A 17,678-nucleotide genomic window follows, 5' to 3' on the forward strand; every position below is an offset into this window, starting at 1 on the left:
AACATAATAATATGTTGTATAATAGGTATAGCCGGTATAGGTACTGTCATACAGATCTGGATTAATTTTATTATTATTATAGGTCATTTTTAATAAATAATTGTTATTAATTTTTACAATTAGGTATACGTAGGTATTTTAATTATTAGTAAGTACCATCACATACATAATATATAGATAGTATCATTGATTATACAAAATATATAGGTACATATTGACATTATAAATAATATTTTAATACCTACTATGTTTAATTAATGATATAGTAAGTAGGTACCTAAAGTACCTACCTATCTATAAACCTTGCTTATTTACCTACTACATACTACATAGCCAACAATTTCATGGAAAAAATAGTTAGAATAAGTCTGAATAATTTTAGATTTTTAAATTATTGGTACGGTAGAAGGTCATATTTTTTAATTAATAATTATTAATATACCTAAGTAGGTATATGTAAATGTAATAGCAAAATGGCCAAAATGTACCTATAAGTCCTTAAAATGTACCTACCTATTAGTTTTGAATTATAACAAAAATTATTAAAGGAAAATCGTTCTTGTAGGTAACAACCTACATCTGAATTTTGAATATTTATTGATGTTCGAATTGGAACTTAAATAAGTTATAAACTCATAATAATATTATTTGGATTTAGAATTTTATGATAGTTAGGTACTAGGTAGTTCCATTTTCTTTTTTTAATTCAGTAAGTTTATTCATGAGTAATCTTGTACATTATGTTAAAGCCTTAACTTAAAACTTGTAAAATTAAAATATATTTTTTATTTTTGTAATTTAGTAAAATAATTCAATAAATAGTATCTAAGACTTGTTTACTATGTAATACTAGATAGGTAGGTACTTATAAGGAAAATATACAAACTTTAGATATTTTGTTATTTAGTGAAGTAAGCTTAGTAAATTTAAATTCAAAGCATAAAGTGTTAACTTAAAAAAAAAATACATTTAGTATTAATAAAACTATTAATTATTTGTTAAGTAGTAGTTACCTATGGAATTATTATGTTTTGCTATTATACTATTATAGATACAGTCTTGTCTCGATAACTCAAATTAATTTTTACCTCCCTTGAAATTCAAGTTATCGATACTCAATTGTATTTTAATTATTTAAATTATACTGTTTTGTTAAAATATAACTTAGATTTACATTAATAACATTCTAAATCACAAATTGTGAAGTAGCCAGTAGGTATAATAGATTATTTATTTCTATATTATAAGAATATAAGTAATAATAAGTTAATCATTTATAATATAATTCATTGTACTTATTAGTAGATAGTTGAACATAATTAACTTAAAGTTTCATAAAAACAATAAAAGCATTTTAAAAATTTTTGGTAGATGATGAAAACTATGTTTTATAAAATTTAACATGCAATGATTCACAAAAATAAAACTAATAGGTATGTTTTCTTTGAAAAATCTTGGAACTAACCTGACATACTTATTAAATTTATATTGACTAAAAAATTGGATTAAGTTAATATATTTTAAATTTTATATAAACCAACATTCGGACATAATTTACAGTTCACATGTTTGTTACAAGATGTTGTAAGGCCCAAGTTTACAATTATTGTCTATTTGTATTTCAAAATAGTATTATTAATATATCTATGTTACATTTATTAACTATTGATATCAAGATGTAGTACTGTATAAACTATAAGACATCCCTTTTCATTATTATTTAAATATTAGTTTTTTATTGCTCAAAAGCTTCTATGCAAATGAGAGAATCATTGTTTACAACCACAAACTAGTAGTTTACAACAATAGACATGACATATCAGTGTTTAAAATTATTAATTAATAGCAATAATTATGGCAGTATATAGTATATAGCTTAAAGTCAATAAATAAAATAATTTTTGACTGTTTATAAAAGTTTGATAATATATATATATATAGATATACATGTTTACATATCTGTGGTTCTGAGTTCAGCCAAATGTAGTTATTCAAGTTATTGATATAAATATCAGTATTAGCATTTCATTTTGATTTGTACATGTTGCACTATAAATCATAAATTGTTATGAAAATTAATTTAAACATTTGTGAAATAACTATTAACAAAATTGTTATCACTTAAAATACTGCTCAGAAGATTAGTCTATTTATATAAGTATAATAATTTTAGTTTACTTAATTAAATGTTATATTAGTACAATGTATCAATTTTTATTAACATATATAATAATTAATAATTTGTGAGATTTATGATCAACAATAAAAAAATTTAAAAACATCGTTAATGTTTCATATAATATATTTATATATTTATTTTTTACAATGCATCAGCGTATAACTAAAACGTTCTTTATTACACATCAAAATGCTTAATTTTGGTAATTTAACAAATGGAAAACAATTAAAATCATTTGATGTAATTGAATCATCAATTTTATAAAGTACTTTTTGATGATTAAAAATATTTTTATACGAGAAAGAATATTTACATTAGAATGTTTTTAATAATTAATATTTTTTAATTTTTATAGTTTTATATTTAGATAATATTTAAAATACATTATGAGGTTTTTTAGTATTTAAATAAGGTAAATAAATTTAGTTTATAACATACATATTAAAATCATGATATATTGATGTGTATAATTTAAAAATTCAACAGATTAAAAAATTACATGTAGCAACAATATTAAATTTAAATCAACTAGCAAATTACATGGTAAGTAGTAACATATATAAATTATATATATTTCTATAATTCTATAGGCACAATATTAATTGTCAAGTAAAATTATTTTGAAAGCTCAGATTCAATAGTTTGATCCCGAGTTCCAGTTGTTTCTTTAAATAAATTATACAGTTGTACAATTTGATCATCTGTGAAAGATTCTAATACACCATCCTGTGCAGCAATATGTTTACCAAAACCAATATCTGATTTAGCATTTTTCAACAGTTGCTCTGATAATGTCAATGTGTATTTCTAAATGGAAAATAATTTAATCCATTAATTAAATAAAGATAAAAAACAATTCAATTAATTAATATACATACACTCCATTCCAGCATGAATGTTCTGGCTTCTTTAGGGTTACAATTTTTATGCCTGCGAAATTCATCACGGACATATGTTTGACCTAATTCTTGTAATTCATTAGGTAAGCCACGGTGTAGCCTTAAAATAGTTTTGTACAATAATCGAACTCTTTGTACATGATTTAAACCGGACATCACATAGCACGTCTAAAAATAATTAAATATATGTATTAAAAATGAATGTTATAAAATACAATTATAATTACAAATTGGACTTAAAATACTTAAATATCTACATATTTATTGTTAATATGTGTCAACTAACAATACTTTATTTTGGACAGATTCTTTCTTAAATAAACTTTTTTTATATTAAATAATAATTTATCATATCTATTTTATATACAATGAAATATGTTTACCTATATAAATGTAACAAAATGTTTTCTAAGGTATTTGACATTATAATAAAATAATAAATAATTTTGATGAAAAAAAAAATATACCTAATGTCCTTTTAATTTCTATGACAATAATCAAATGAAAAATCAGTCCATTCAGATAGGATATGTTCAAATTGTACATGTATTACTATTAATACTACTTTATTGAAGATAAATCTTGCTGAAAGTAAATAGTAATCGCTATTTAATTATGGACAGGCAGAATGTATTTGTGGTAATTTTAATACTTACATGTTAACTATGGAGATATTGTGAATTTACTATTATCTTATACTTTATTCTTTATAATTTAATCCTTACCAAGTCTAGGTCTTCGTTTATTAATATTTAATTTAATAAAAAGTCGTAAATTTATAATACGTCTTTTAGACAATCCGACTTCGGTGTGATAACAAATATCAATGTTATCGAAAAAGTGGTAATAAATGATAACAGATAACTGATAAATACAATCGCATAGTCTGGTGCTGTGAACCAGTGTTGGTCTTTGTCAAAGATGTAAATGGGCATTCGTATGTCGACCACACCCTAAGTTGGCGACATTGTTAGCGGCGTGGGTAATGGATCACTGTGATTGGCTGGCCGGCCGCGCGGCTATGACTGAACGGCAAACGGCAAAACCGATTCCTAGCCGCTCCGGCACTCAGACCGTCGTTGTTTTCGATGCTTTACGCACATTGACTGTGGATCGCATATATATTAATAATATAATCGTGATTTCTTTAATTTTTTTTTATAGTGTTATAATATAATATATACATTAATTTTGTATACATTATATTACGCATTAATATTTACGCACAACATAAAATTTATTCCGTTCATATAAGAAATATATTTTTATACCGTCGGATAAAACATCGAACCTCGTTCGGTCAACCATTATATACGATTCAGTGTTTTTTGGGTAGTGATTTTCGCGATATTACAGTCTATCAGCCGAAGTCGACACTGTCTTCAATAATAAATTGTTAAGTGAGTGTTTTTTATTTTTTACTTTTATTGCTTTTTTATTCGCCAAACATGGTATTGTTATGCCTTAGTTGCGACCCTTCCCGTGTGGCTTTTCTTTTTTTCTGTCTTGCCCTTACGGTCGCCATTATTGGCGGACACTTTCGCACCTGCCTTTTCCCCGGGACAAAATCAGAAACAAAACAGACAAAAACCTTACTAGGTATTTCGTTTATACACCCGTTCGCGCACACTCGCTAAGTTAACCCACCGTTCAAGTCTCGGCTACATACAATCCCCTTGGTCTGCGTTGTACTTATTTCCTTTTTACTGTATCCGTCATTTACGATAATTTCCACTCCGCGCCCTAATGATTTTTGTATTTTTTTTTTGTCATTTCGAAGTTTTTAACATTTTCTTGGGGAATTATTTTGTTGAATTAGTTGATTCGGATAATGTCCCTTGTCTAACCACCTAGGGATTCTCAAAATATATGTACTTTTTTTAAATTTGAATAACGTATTTTTATATTATGTGAGCGGAGTACCTAGGTACTTAATGTGTTAAAATATTATTATGCATTTTTGCTTAAATACGAACTTTCTTGTACGCTTTATAACTAGTATATTATCCTTTATGCTAACCTTGCGTAACGATAAAATGAATTATACCAATGCTTTGAAGTTTGTATTATAGTTTTAAGAAATACGTTTGTATAAGACAAAAGAAAAACTACGTTTAAATAGGTATTATAATATGATGTGTGTTGCTCTAGTTAAGTACAATTTAAAGCTATTTCTTTACTCGGAACGAATAGTGCGCGTATAGGTCTACACAATGGAAAATAGGTAGATCATTTTTTTTTTCATTCTATTGAATGGAACCTGATACCCATCAGTTATTTTCAAAAATTATTTAAAATTGGACCAAAATGCGTTAAACAGATACTGCGTAATTTGTTCTTGTTGAAATAAAACCTATTAAGTATTAGGTAGCTATTTTTTTTGCGTCTGTAGTAGGTACTGTTCAGTGACCCCAGGCAATTTCCGGACTTATTAATATTTTGTTCACTAACTTCCGTTAAATAAATTATTTTGCTTTTTTACGTAGAATCTAAATATTGTTAAAAAGTAAAACGTAACCTCTTTCGAATATTTAATGTTTTAACTATATGCTATCGTTTTAATGTTAAGTCATCAATTTTCAGTGAGTTTTCTATAATATGATAGGTATCTATAACAAGTTAATATATTCAATGTATAAAAAAAAAATGCGATAATCAAATTACATATTATCATTCATGAACATACCATTCTCATTACAATATACTCAATAGGTCAGAGGTGTCGATATAAATAATTTTGCTATAGGAACTATTGTGCAGGCATTAGAGATAATATTTTAAAGAATGTATGTGGTTTTTCGTATGCCTCAGCAGATTCTTTACAATACAGTATTATACTTCACATCACTTAAATATTATATCGGATTGAAATTTTTATGTATTTCTCGTGTGCGCAATTGTTTTTTATAAACCGTAAACGTAGCAAAGGTAGACTAGTTTTATTTAGAATTTATTAGAAGAGATGCAATTTCGCGTTTCACTTGAAGACATGTGGATCCTATTTCAATCGCCTTCATATATATTATTAAACATTTTGTTAACTTAATGATCCAAAGCGAATCGGTGTTCAAATTACCTTTACCTAATCGGTATTTTCGTAAATAGATTCCAAGACCAATTTGTGTTGTTACGCAACGTTGTATTTGTTTCTCCCGACCTTATTACTATATTCTAGTTTCCGAATTCCAATTGTACTTGACGACAGTGACGTCGTTACCTATCCTAATTGCCTCATAATTGTTCAGTCTGTAATCACGATTGTGTGTAATATTATGCGTGTACCGGTTGTACATTAGTATAGCGTCGTTTTTCAAAAGAAAAAACCAACCGACTTAAAATTCTCTCGAACCACATAATTTTTCTCATACATAATATTATTTTTTCTCGGTATCTTATAGTTTTTTAGGAAAGCCCTCATCATCGTGTTTTTTGCTAATTTATTGGTTATGGCATAAATTCGATATTGTTATTATTGTCAGCATATAATAATTTGTTCTCTTTGGGGACCACGGGCTGACCTTGTGTACCTGTAATTTTCCGGTCGGCCTTTCCTCGTGGGCAGCAGGTATATGTTTTTGGATGCGGGCGTCCATGTACCTAGTATTCCCCGTTGTGTTTCTCGCATATGTTTTCACAGATATGCCTATATATTATATTTTGCTAGGACAAATAAAATATATTCCTTTATCTTCCCAGTTCTCAGTGTAGTGAGAGCAGCAACAACAGCAGCCGCCGTCGCTACGCCATGACCCGACCCCTCTGCCTTCTCCTCCATGCTTGGCTGTATGGTATAATAATAGTTGTTCATGAACACGTTTTCGAACCCCTGTCCGTTTTAATGGTACTCTATAACACAATAATCGGGATGCGAACTCAGCCGAGACCGTGAAGACAACGTGCGACTGCGCGAGGCGCGCGCACGGTTCACCGGTTCTGCGTCGTCGTCGATACCCGTCCCCCGACCATCTGCAGCTGCTTGCTGTTACTCGGACACCACCACCACCGTCGCAAGGCATATTATATTTTATTCTATAATATACTATACTTGATGTGATATAACGTTTCGTCTTTAAGAATATGCATGTGTACGTGTCCGCGCCCTCGATAACCGCATTCAGGTATCCGGTGCGGGCACAGGAGTGTGAAAGGGCGTGGAAAAATATTATTTTTTATTTTATTTCATGATTGAATAATGTATTTTTCGAGGTATTTTTTGAGAAAAAAAAATCAGACATTAAACACGTGACCTAAATAATAGTGATAATAATAATAAAAATATGAGTTGTGTATGTGAATTACCCCACCAGCGAGACCAATATAATATTGCTATACAATGTGTGGTATACTTCTCATACGGTAAAACGCGCCTCGTGGGAGGGTGTGATCAGGGCAGGGGTGCGTCACCCCGCGGGTTCGCCGTGTGCGGGAGCCGTGTGTTTAATGCTGGCAAACGTGCGCGCTCCCGTCGCCGTCAACCATTGTCGCACAGACGAGTTTTTGGGGTGCGTCTGTCTGCGTATGTTTATATTTATAAAATGCGTTTGTAATACTACTCCTCTGCTGACGATGGGAGGGGTGGCCCGCGTTTGGTAATGGATGGGGCAACCCTATTCTGGTTGACCACGTACTTACTGTCGTTCAAAATATCGTAAAAACGAATTTATATCCTTGTGTGCGGGTAAACTAAAAGTAAAATATACATTTGTGTGTTTGTGTATTATTAATCGTCTATATCGTCCCTCTACAATTATTATATATCTACTATGTATATATGTGGGTATATATCGTATATTAGTATGTTCTGTTTTGTACCCTTCTTAAAAGCCATTATCTACTTTGTTTTTCGAGTTTTATCCCTTTAAAACCATATTTTATTAACTATATTTTGTCCAATTAGACATCATGTTTTTCGTTTTTATTATCTTTTAATTTAATGATATTTAATACAAATTACTGCCTCTATATAGGTAGTGTTTGAACATACGTTATTGTTTGATGGTCTATAACACACATTATGTATTTATGTATGTAAATTAATTAAAATTGGTTTTTTATATTTCAATTTTTCTATAAACCAACTAATAAACTAATAAATATACCTATATTGAATGATTATTGTTGTTAATTTTATTTTTGTAATATCAATAATTTAGTTGGTTGTATTGATTTTAAACATAAACACTACCCAGAACAAAATGTAAACACTTGCAACTAATAGTCTTAAAGTTCTAATTAAAAAAAAAAAACCCTATTAAAGGTATATAATACCTAGTGTGTGATGTTGTCAACGACTCAACGTTTAAGTCTCCGCTTATTATGTTTTCTCAATTTATTATTAATTACCTATTCAATTGTTTTTTTGTTTGAAAAGTATAGTTATATTTTTATGACAATTGACGTTATTATTAAAAATAACTGTTGTTAATGTAGCTATACAGCCGGGTATACAGCTGTCTGATTCCAGTCTGTACACCAATAGATGTAATTTATTTCTGTATGTATTGTATACGACGTAATATATTCCTACTATATTCTTTCGTACCGTCTGATAAACATATGTGTGATTGGAGATATTATGGTTTATTTTGCTCCTTGACCTTAGATATTTGAATACTATGCGTTGTTACTCGTTATACCGAAACCAAATCGGTGCTGATGACTCATGTCTACCAGGTTCAATAGAAGATCTTTCGTTTCGTTCGACCCGCGTGGGCAGTCAAACCTGTTCCGTGTATATACAGATTTCCTATAGGATGGTTTGTGCGGTCATCTTTGAATAAATGAAAAAAAATAAGAGTTTTAAGTAGATGACATTTTTATCGGCGTTGAGTAATTTTTATAAATAATTTTACTGCGCCCTCCTAGAAAATAATATAATCACACAAAAATAAATCTAATTTTAAACCTACCCTTGGCGTGATGGATTTTGTCTCATTCTCATTTTACGATTTTGTTTATAGTAGACAGTAGCACACCGTAAAATGGTTATTTTAGATCGTTCTATACACAACAAACAACCCTCGTCCAATTTCTATAAATATAATAAATATCTTAGTGTAATACCGCATGGTGGAATGTGTTCACCCTTTTTTCAGAAGCGTATTATTTTGGAATCGACTGCCGACAGCAGACACATTCCATATTTTTTATTTATTTATTTTTTTTTTTTTTTGGTTTATGGTATTTCGTATGAATTGTGTTAATGGCGCCGTTTAAAATATTTTCGGACCTCGTAAACTGCGATTATATTATATTATGTTAACTGCCGAAGTGCCGACACCGGTTGTCAATGTTGTCATACAACTTCGTGCCGGAGCCATATGTCATCGAATCAAACGGTTGGTATTGTAATACAGAAACTAAACGCGTCATTGTGTGTGGTAACAGCGGTGAATGGTGATGTCCTAGTTAATTTATTATTTTTACTGTTGAATTATTATAGTATAGTATTTAGAATTATTTTTGTTTTTAAAATTGATAATTTTTGACTGCTACTGTTAACTATAACTAGTTGGCGGAGAGGCAACGAAAACATTTAATTCAACTGTTTATGTATTTGTCGTGATTCCGACGAAATTACTGTCAATTAAAAACATTACAGACATAATCGATTGTCTGACGTGTTTCGTAGATGTTATATATACATATGTGTGTGTGTGTGTGTGTGTGTTGTGTGAGCGCGCGTAAGTTATTAAAACGTAACGAACGCAGTCTTCAAACGATAATAATTATTGTATTATTTAATATTTATACAGACAATCATTGTAATGTGCTATGTACTCGCGTGTAAATTTCTTCACGACAAAATTAAATTTTGTACGTAACCCGCATTCAACTCGGTAGTTTCGATGACGGCTCATTTAACATACACGTAGTGTGTATGGAATGTTAGAGCTAATGTGTAGTCGTATGGGGGAGCAATATGGCCATCGCAAGTCAGATTGTATACGAGTGTGTGACAGTGAGTGCAACAACGCATTTCAGCGGGGTATTATTGTACTAGCCTGGCCATGTTGCCGTTAAACTGCAAAATTTTTATACCTCCAAAATTGAAAGGGTTTTACTCTTGATGCAGAACGTACTATGTCGGGTATACATGCAATACAGTAACACTCCTTCTCAACCGTCAATCATCGCAATCGCACAAATATTTTAATATTGAATTATAATATTACATACAATTAATGAACAATATATTGTTCTTTGTCGATGTATTTAATATTTACTATCCTACTGACTGGCATTACAAAAATAATAATTTGTCGGATTATATTGTGATAACGCACAACGTACTCCGTATTCGCCGCCTTTTTAGTGTTATCTCTACGAGAGTTAAACGATATCAATTCCGAAAAACAAGTTATTATTTTTACTCTTTAAAAGCTACGTCATACGTCGTGATTTTTGGTTTTCATTTCATTACGATATTATATTCTACGTATTTTATGTTTTCCGTGTATTTTATAGCATGTATGTATGAATAAATAAATACCTTGTTTTTAAATAATATTAAAAAAATGTATGATTTAATAGTTCTAGTAAGTTGGTGCTGCTGTAGTTTTATCTAGTTGTATTAAAACGGACATGCTCACCTGGTGTTTTGTCAGAATTCGTATAACATAATATATAATAATGATAATAATACACATGAGTTTATTATACTTTGTAAGCCATTTCGATTATAACCAACTAGGTATTTCTTTGTTTCGTCAGAATACGTTCTAAATTCGTGGTGGGGGCATAACAATGGGTTATAATACAGAGATACCGATTTTTTATTCTTTCTTTATTTTTTACTGTTATAAAATTATATACGTAAAATGGTAGCAGTCCGTGACTAGTGGCTAAACACCCGGGAAATCAAGTTCAAATAATTTCCTTTTTTTTTAAATATTGCAAGACGTGTATTGGTTGTGTGATCTGATTCTTATACCGATGAGCTAAAAATCCGTCGTCTTTAAAGTGCTACACTATACTTTTATTACAATTTTTAATCATATATTTATACCAGGTTGTCTTAGTATACCTATTAGTGTATAATTGACAAAAATATTTTAATACTTATAAAAAAATAAATATTTGTTTTTCTTTACAAAAAAAAATAATAACTACATTTTTTGTTAATTCATAACAAATCTTGTAAAAAGTATAGGTATACAGTTTTCAATATACCTACCTTGATTATTTATTGGATTCTAATGTGTCTTTACAGTGTTTAGTAGAAATTAAAGATAATAAAATAAACCGTATTATTTACGAATACTATCAATTGTGGTAATTAATCCATTATGAGTACATATTATGATAATTCGAACGGCGTGGTGTTTAATTTATTTATTCTGTAGGATATGACTAGTGGCATAAGATTATTTTTTAATTGTTCTCCTCGAAATGCTAAGAATAAACTCTTTTGTACTATTTAGATCATTTAGGACCCCCCAAGATTCCCTACAGTTCTTGTTGTAATCATCGAAATGATATTGTTGTTTGGTCGCATTAACTGCTTCAAAACTGCATTGTTCCTAATGTTAAGTTCGTAATTTTTTCAGTTTAAAATGTACGAACCGGGTCGCATAATACTTCAAAGATCATTAAAACCAATTTAAATCTTATTTTTATTTATACTGTCAATAGACTTTGATAAAAAATAAAAATCGGGGAATTAGAATGAAGTAGGTATAACTCCTTCGCTGTAGTTTGCTATACCTATATACAGAAGGAGTCTAGTGTATAGTTCATCATTGAGTATAGGTCACTGTGGATGTGAGGTTTGAATATAATGACAAATTATTGAATACAAAAAACGATTCCTAGCGTAGATAGGCTATCAGTCAACATTACCAATTATATAATATTATCAATCAACTATATATTTAAATTGCTATTATAATTGCAATAGGTACATAATGTAATTATAATAATAAAATATCAAAAAGGGTCAAAACTTTTTTGAAAATCAGTCTTACCCTATTTAAGTTTTGATTTTTCCTAATTTTTAAGAAAATGGGTATTTTTTATTTTGGGCCCCTTAAAGTATCTACTAAATTTATTTATTACCAGAAAAAATATTGTCTAACGTTGACAATTTAAATATTTTTATTGCTTTAAAAGTGACGCTTAAAAACACAATGTAAAATCAATTAACCCTTGCTTACAGAATCTAAGATTGAAAATTGTTGCTAAAATTAATGTACTTATATATAGCACCTAATCTAACCTAATTAGTATTGGAAATTAATCGTTATTAATATATTTCAAATGTAACAATCTAAACATTTTCAAACATTATGGGTTATGGTAGATTCAACGATAATATATACTATTATAGGTATTTAATGTTTCTTAGATATTTTTATCAATAAATACACCGTATAAGTACTTGTTATTGTTATCGTGGCGCCAGACATTCCCTTTAATTTTTGATAGTATTAAATATAGTTATACCTATGTCGCATTTCAATTATTTTTATATTTTCCTTCTTTTTTCAATTCCGAGAAGATTTTTTAAGGTGAAGTATAAATTAAAATAAGTAAAATATCCGGACCTACCCAAAAATTACTAAAATAATTGGGTGCGGGCATATACATTTTATTTAAGTATTTTAAACTGCAATTCCTACGTATTGTGTCAAAACATATTTAGTCTAGTACTAAATGAAAACAAGCAAAAGGATACTAATCGAAATATAATTAATTATCTTTCGGTATAGTATAACCATTACTGCAAATTACTGATTAATAATCTTATAATTGCAGTCATTGTTCATTTTATTTCATACTTATTTTACGTATTCAATTAATTATTAGTTTGTTTTTTTATTTAACAAAACTGTACCTAGAATATTCAATATTAACCATTCTATACACATGTTTTAAGTTAATCCCGTTATGACATAATCTTCGCGAAAAAAATGTATATTAACTGTTCAGAATTTATCGAATGAATTAGGTATATTAGGTATATTATATGTTGTGTGCCCCTCACACATCATTCATTCTCATCACCACGGTCAAAGTGCGTAGGTTTAATCTTATAAATCTCGGGAGTCGGGGAGTGAACTTAATTTATGTTACTTGCTTACTTACTTACTTAATTATAATTAACCTATATGTCGAGGAAATTCTGACATGGTAAAAGACCAATTTTATAGACGTATATTAGCTGTTATTATTTAATGCTTTAATAGTACCTAATATAAATTTGAATCTACGCGAGTAAAGAAAATATTTTGCAATTTTTGTTGGAATTCGATTACACAATAATAAAATAATAACCGAGTTAATGTTGACAGTAGAAATATTCTACTCACGATTTATATATTGCAGTATCCTTATCAACAGTAAGGTGGTGAATTATATATTGTTTGAACAGTTCACGTTTTGCAATAGTATTCAAATGTTATGTACCTATTGCGCAACATAATCTAAACGATTGGGACTATCTTGTTTTTATTAAATCATTTTAAAACCGTGAACCTGTGTGGTTGTTTATGTTGTAAAGTATTTTTAGTATGTGTGCTGAATAATACTGAACTCTAATTTGAATTAAAACATAGTATAGTAAAAATTAGCCCATAAGGATTTAACTAGCTTAAAATTGCATCTATCAAATTAAATAACAATAATAGTATCAATTTTGAATAATTAAATAGTTTCTATGCAATTAATCGATGGTTCAACATACACTCTTTACATCTTAGATAATTGTTTAATTAGAAACTGCCTTGACGTGAAAACATGATTATTCGCTTGATATTAAAATAAATACCTTAGGTGTATTTACCATTTTATCATTATTACCAATTACAGTTTTATCTTCACGTGGTCCCGTTTTAATATTAAAAAAGAGTTTGATTTTACTCTTCTTGTATCATAAATTTATTCTATTAGTATAATCCCCCTCCCATTTTAGATGATTTATTGAGCTTAATGACCACCTAGCTGGGGGCTTGACTCAATTGTAAATTATATTATAATTTGACTTTTGTTGCATAATATTTATATTTCTTGCATATACAAGTGGAACTTAGATAAGACAAATAAGTGCTTGAGGCTTTCTTAACTGGAAAATTTATTTAAGTAGGTATGTATAGTATTTACTATTTAGTACCAATTTATTGTTATGAAATTTAGCATACTGTAAGTTAGAAATATATAATATAGTTATATTGTTAATGTAATGTGTGTTATCAATTACACCTATGTATTATTTATTTAAGTGTATAGACTATAGAATATTTCAGTATCTACCTACACTGTTTCGTTGATATTAACTTGTTACCATTTAAGCAAAACATAATAATTTTTGTATCCTAATTTCGAATTCATGTGTATTTTCTATCTATCTATAGTATTTACGAATAATTTTCAGGATGCAATTTCAATCTCATAATTAAAAACAAATATACCATTAATAGATATTACAATGTTTTAATAAGATTTAGTACAAATACTTTGACCATTCTAAATTCGATGAAAAATTGTTTGTGTTTATAATCCATCTATTTATTTTTGATATTTGTATTGATTTATTTAGAATTGTTCGTTGTTAATGACTTTAACAATTTTCATGATTCGTGTATTTGTTCTCTTGGAAATAAAATAGAAATATTATGCTCATAATTACATCAATTTAAAAGAAAGTATAATATAAGTTAACTATTAATATATTCAGATCGTTTTTTTTTTTACTTTCGCCGTTAACAACTAGTGAATATTAGAGAATGAGAACCCTATGTAAGAAAATCTTCAATTCGTTCCCCATTCCCTTGGGAAGGTCATATTTTTTACAACAAAAAAAAAATAATAATAAAGATATAAACATGATTCTATTGTTGATCGATTCCATGGATTCAAACTTAGCAATTGAGAGGGGCATCAAGTTTGTCATTGGCTGATATAGATTAATTCCATCACCTTGTGTGTCATACAGGTTAGTAAGAACTCGTTCTTCACCCGATAGCTGTGAAGGAACAACGTTAGCATCATTGTTAAAGTCCTGTAAATTATTATTTATTTATGTAATCTGACGCGATCTTCTGTACGAACGACCCGTGACCTTGAACTGTGAAAAATTATCCAGTAATAAGTAGTCTCCATATGAGTATTTAAGATTATATTTTATAAAGCATGTAATGGCGTTTAGAAACCGGTTCGTTCTGCCTCCGGGTATGGTCTGGTTGACCATTCCCAGATTTTAAACGAGGATGACTGTTTGTTTTTGATCCTATTTTCGGATGTTCGAATGCTTCGAATAAACATGAATCTGCCGGATGTTTTATCACGGAAATAGATTTCCTCAGCCTGTGTTTATGTATTGTGTATGTCTTATGATTATATTTAAGAGTTTGTATATTACTTCTGAGCCTCTAAGTCACTCTTTGTTTGAGTATTCACGGTGTTTGCTTGATAATAATAACTACAAATAAATATTAGATATAGTATTGGATTATGTACCATACAATGTATTTATTGACGACTATTGATATTTTTCATTTTTTTTTCTGTGTACTTAATAGATATTCAAAATGTTTTTATTAGGTAGTAAATTTGTGTTATATTATTCGTTTTAAAATGTTCTAAGTATATATTTTCCAGTTGTATAATATTCATGCCTACAAAATACTTAAAGATTAGATTATAGATTAGTCTATTATTTGTAAAATACAAACCAACATTTCGTTTGATTCTTGTTGACAAATGACAATTGTCTGTAATCTAGTAGTGAAAATATAGTATTATTCATTTCGTTGTTGAAAAGCAAACTGCGTCTTCTTGTGTGAACGGAATGGTTAAGAGGCAACCAATAATTTTCGTTACGCTCACAATAAGGACGGGTGGCGGCGTTTCGTCGGTGTTTAATGCACATCGTGCGCCAGATTTATATTGTCGTCGCCGCGATTGGAATAAGTAATAGTACAACTACGAACACGTAACAAATCGAAAGTAATAACTCTGTGAGTCTCCCCAAACAATGGAAAGTGAAAAACTTAAAATGTTTTCACTGACTCGGTGCATAGGTACAAGTAGTGCGAAGACAGTTTGACTCGAAGGTCCTGTTAAATCTGTATAAAAAACTTATCCTGCTTTGGTTATTTGCTTACGATGTTTTTTTTTAAATTGATCAAACCTCTTCATATGATGATTATTTAGAGTAATAATGTTATTTTACATGTTGACTAATTCTTAGATCCAACACGTATGTAATTTGTTTTTTAATTATTTTGTGGTTTTACATACATTTGTAATCATTTTTGTTTATCGCTGTTTTTTAAATAATACCTTTTGTAACTTATGTTTACAATTAAGTATTGAATTTATATTATATCTGAAGTTTAACCAAGAAAGGCTTCTACTGTATAGGACCTATGAGGTTAGAAATCGTTTAAAAATTCTTAAAAACCCTACATAGCGTTGAAAATAATATACTTGTATTGTAGGATAACCCACATTGCAGTTTAGCTTTTGAACTTTTTTCTTCGCGTTTATCCTTTTGTGACTATATTATATCTATAATAACCCAAAGTTTGATGACATTTACCTATTAACTACAATAAGTTAACCACTTACTAGTATATAAATATTAAATACAATTTTAATACTACAGTGATAGGTAATATTAAACTCACTGTTTTTTGTACGCTATTTTTAAGAAGACGTATTCTCTACTCATCTCTGCATCTGTCACTAACAAATAACATGTCAAATTTGCTGTAATTTTTATGGTTCTAATAACTTATTTTAAAATTAAAATTGGCAAAATCCTATGTGGGTGGGGGCCTTAGATAATATGATTTTAAGTCTATTCATTTTAATATTATAAATAACATAGGGAATTAGATTATTTTTCTGAGTATAAAATTTAAACTAGGTATATTTGATATTCTAAGAAATAAAAAAGACCAAAGATGCTTGTAGATGTTATTTTAGCCAGGATTTTTTTGTTACAATTACCTTAAATCGTTCCATACTAAATAATTAAATATTAGTTTGTGATGAAACGGTGTTTGCTAATATTTATATATTACTATTAATTTTGTGCTTTTATGATTAATATTTTTGAAAAAAAATCTATGAGCGTATTAATAAAACGTTGTATAATATCTAATAACATTTTTGTATTAATTAGGTAGGTATATTATAATTTATAATTTTTGTATAAAGGGAAATTATGTTACTAAGTACCAATTGACTATATTATAGTTAACTTTACATATGCAAGAATGGTTAAGTGATCCACATGTCTTACAAGTTACGAATTAAAACTGAAGTGACATTCCATTGATGGTAATTATTTGCAACAGTGTTTGTTTTCTATTGTGAACTTCCTTACATGTTTAATCGACTTGTGTAATGCGTATCTCGCGAGTAATGTAATTTGACATGACTATATCAATGAAAACCGAAACCGTGACCACAGGAAACTTGATATTTTTGTATTCTAATTAGATAGTCATTTGGATTACATTTTTTCCTGATATGCATTCAACGGTTTTTATTTTCGTCAAGTTAATTAGATTTACCTCCTATGTTCCGTTTTGTATAAATACTGTGATAGTAAGAATTATATTTTTTAAGAAATAGGTAATATGGTTCTTTTT

At 28.8% G+C, this 17,678-nt stretch overlaps 2 protein-coding genes across 4 annotated transcripts in view; one reads left to right on the top strand and one right to left on the bottom strand.

Annotated features, from left to right (window-relative positions):
• Positions 1–2,284: 2,284 nt before the first annotated feature.
• On the bottom strand, positions 2,285–3,922 carry LOC114119400 (succinate dehydrogenase assembly factor 3, mitochondrial). Of its 3 annotated transcripts, none has more exons than XM_027980953.2 (3): positions 3,804–3,922; positions 3,058–3,246; positions 2,285–2,986 (listed from the first exon to the last, which is right to left on the bottom strand). In XM_027980953.2, exons 2-3 carry the CDS (start codon positions 3,232–3,234, stop codon positions 2,795–2,797), a joined length of 369 nt encoding a protein of 122 aa, XP_027836754.1. In that variant the 5' UTR covers positions 3,235–3,246; positions 3,804–3,922; the 3' UTR covers positions 2,285–2,794. The 3 variants fall into 3 exon arrangements, with proteins under 3 accessions (XP_027836754.1, XP_027836745.1, XP_027836761.1); XM_027980944.2 differs by having other exon boundaries at positions 3,735–3,903; XM_027980960.2 differs by lacking the exon at positions 3,804–3,922 and adding an exon at positions 3,546–3,669.
• Positions 3,923–4,139: 217 nt separating this feature from the next.
• LOC114119169 (A-kinase anchor protein 200) overlaps positions 4,140–17,678 on the top strand; it is a 34,844-nt gene continuing 21,305 nt past the window's right edge. Inside the window, 1 exon segment of the mRNA XM_027980662.2 lies at positions 4,140–4,478. The gene's annotated coding sequence lies outside the window, so the exon portion shown is untranslated.

This window comes from Aphis gossypii, chromosome 2 (genome assembly GCF_020184175.1).
Source record: "Aphis gossypii isolate Hap1 chromosome 2, ASM2018417v2, whole genome shotgun sequence".
NCBI lineage: Eukaryota > Metazoa > Arthropoda > Insecta > Hemiptera > Aphididae > Aphis > Aphis gossypii.

What these genes read in the sequence shown, in the direction of transcription:
- LOC114119400 (XM_027980953.2), bottom strand. Translation starts at nt 3,234, where the DNA reads ATGTCCGGTTTAAATCATGTACAAAGAGTTCGATTATTGTACAAAACT. An exon ending in CATTCATGCTGGAATGGAGT is followed by an intron (nt 2,987 to 3,057) that starts GTATGTATATTA and finishes TTTTCCATTTAG; the next exon opens with AAATACACATTGACATTATC.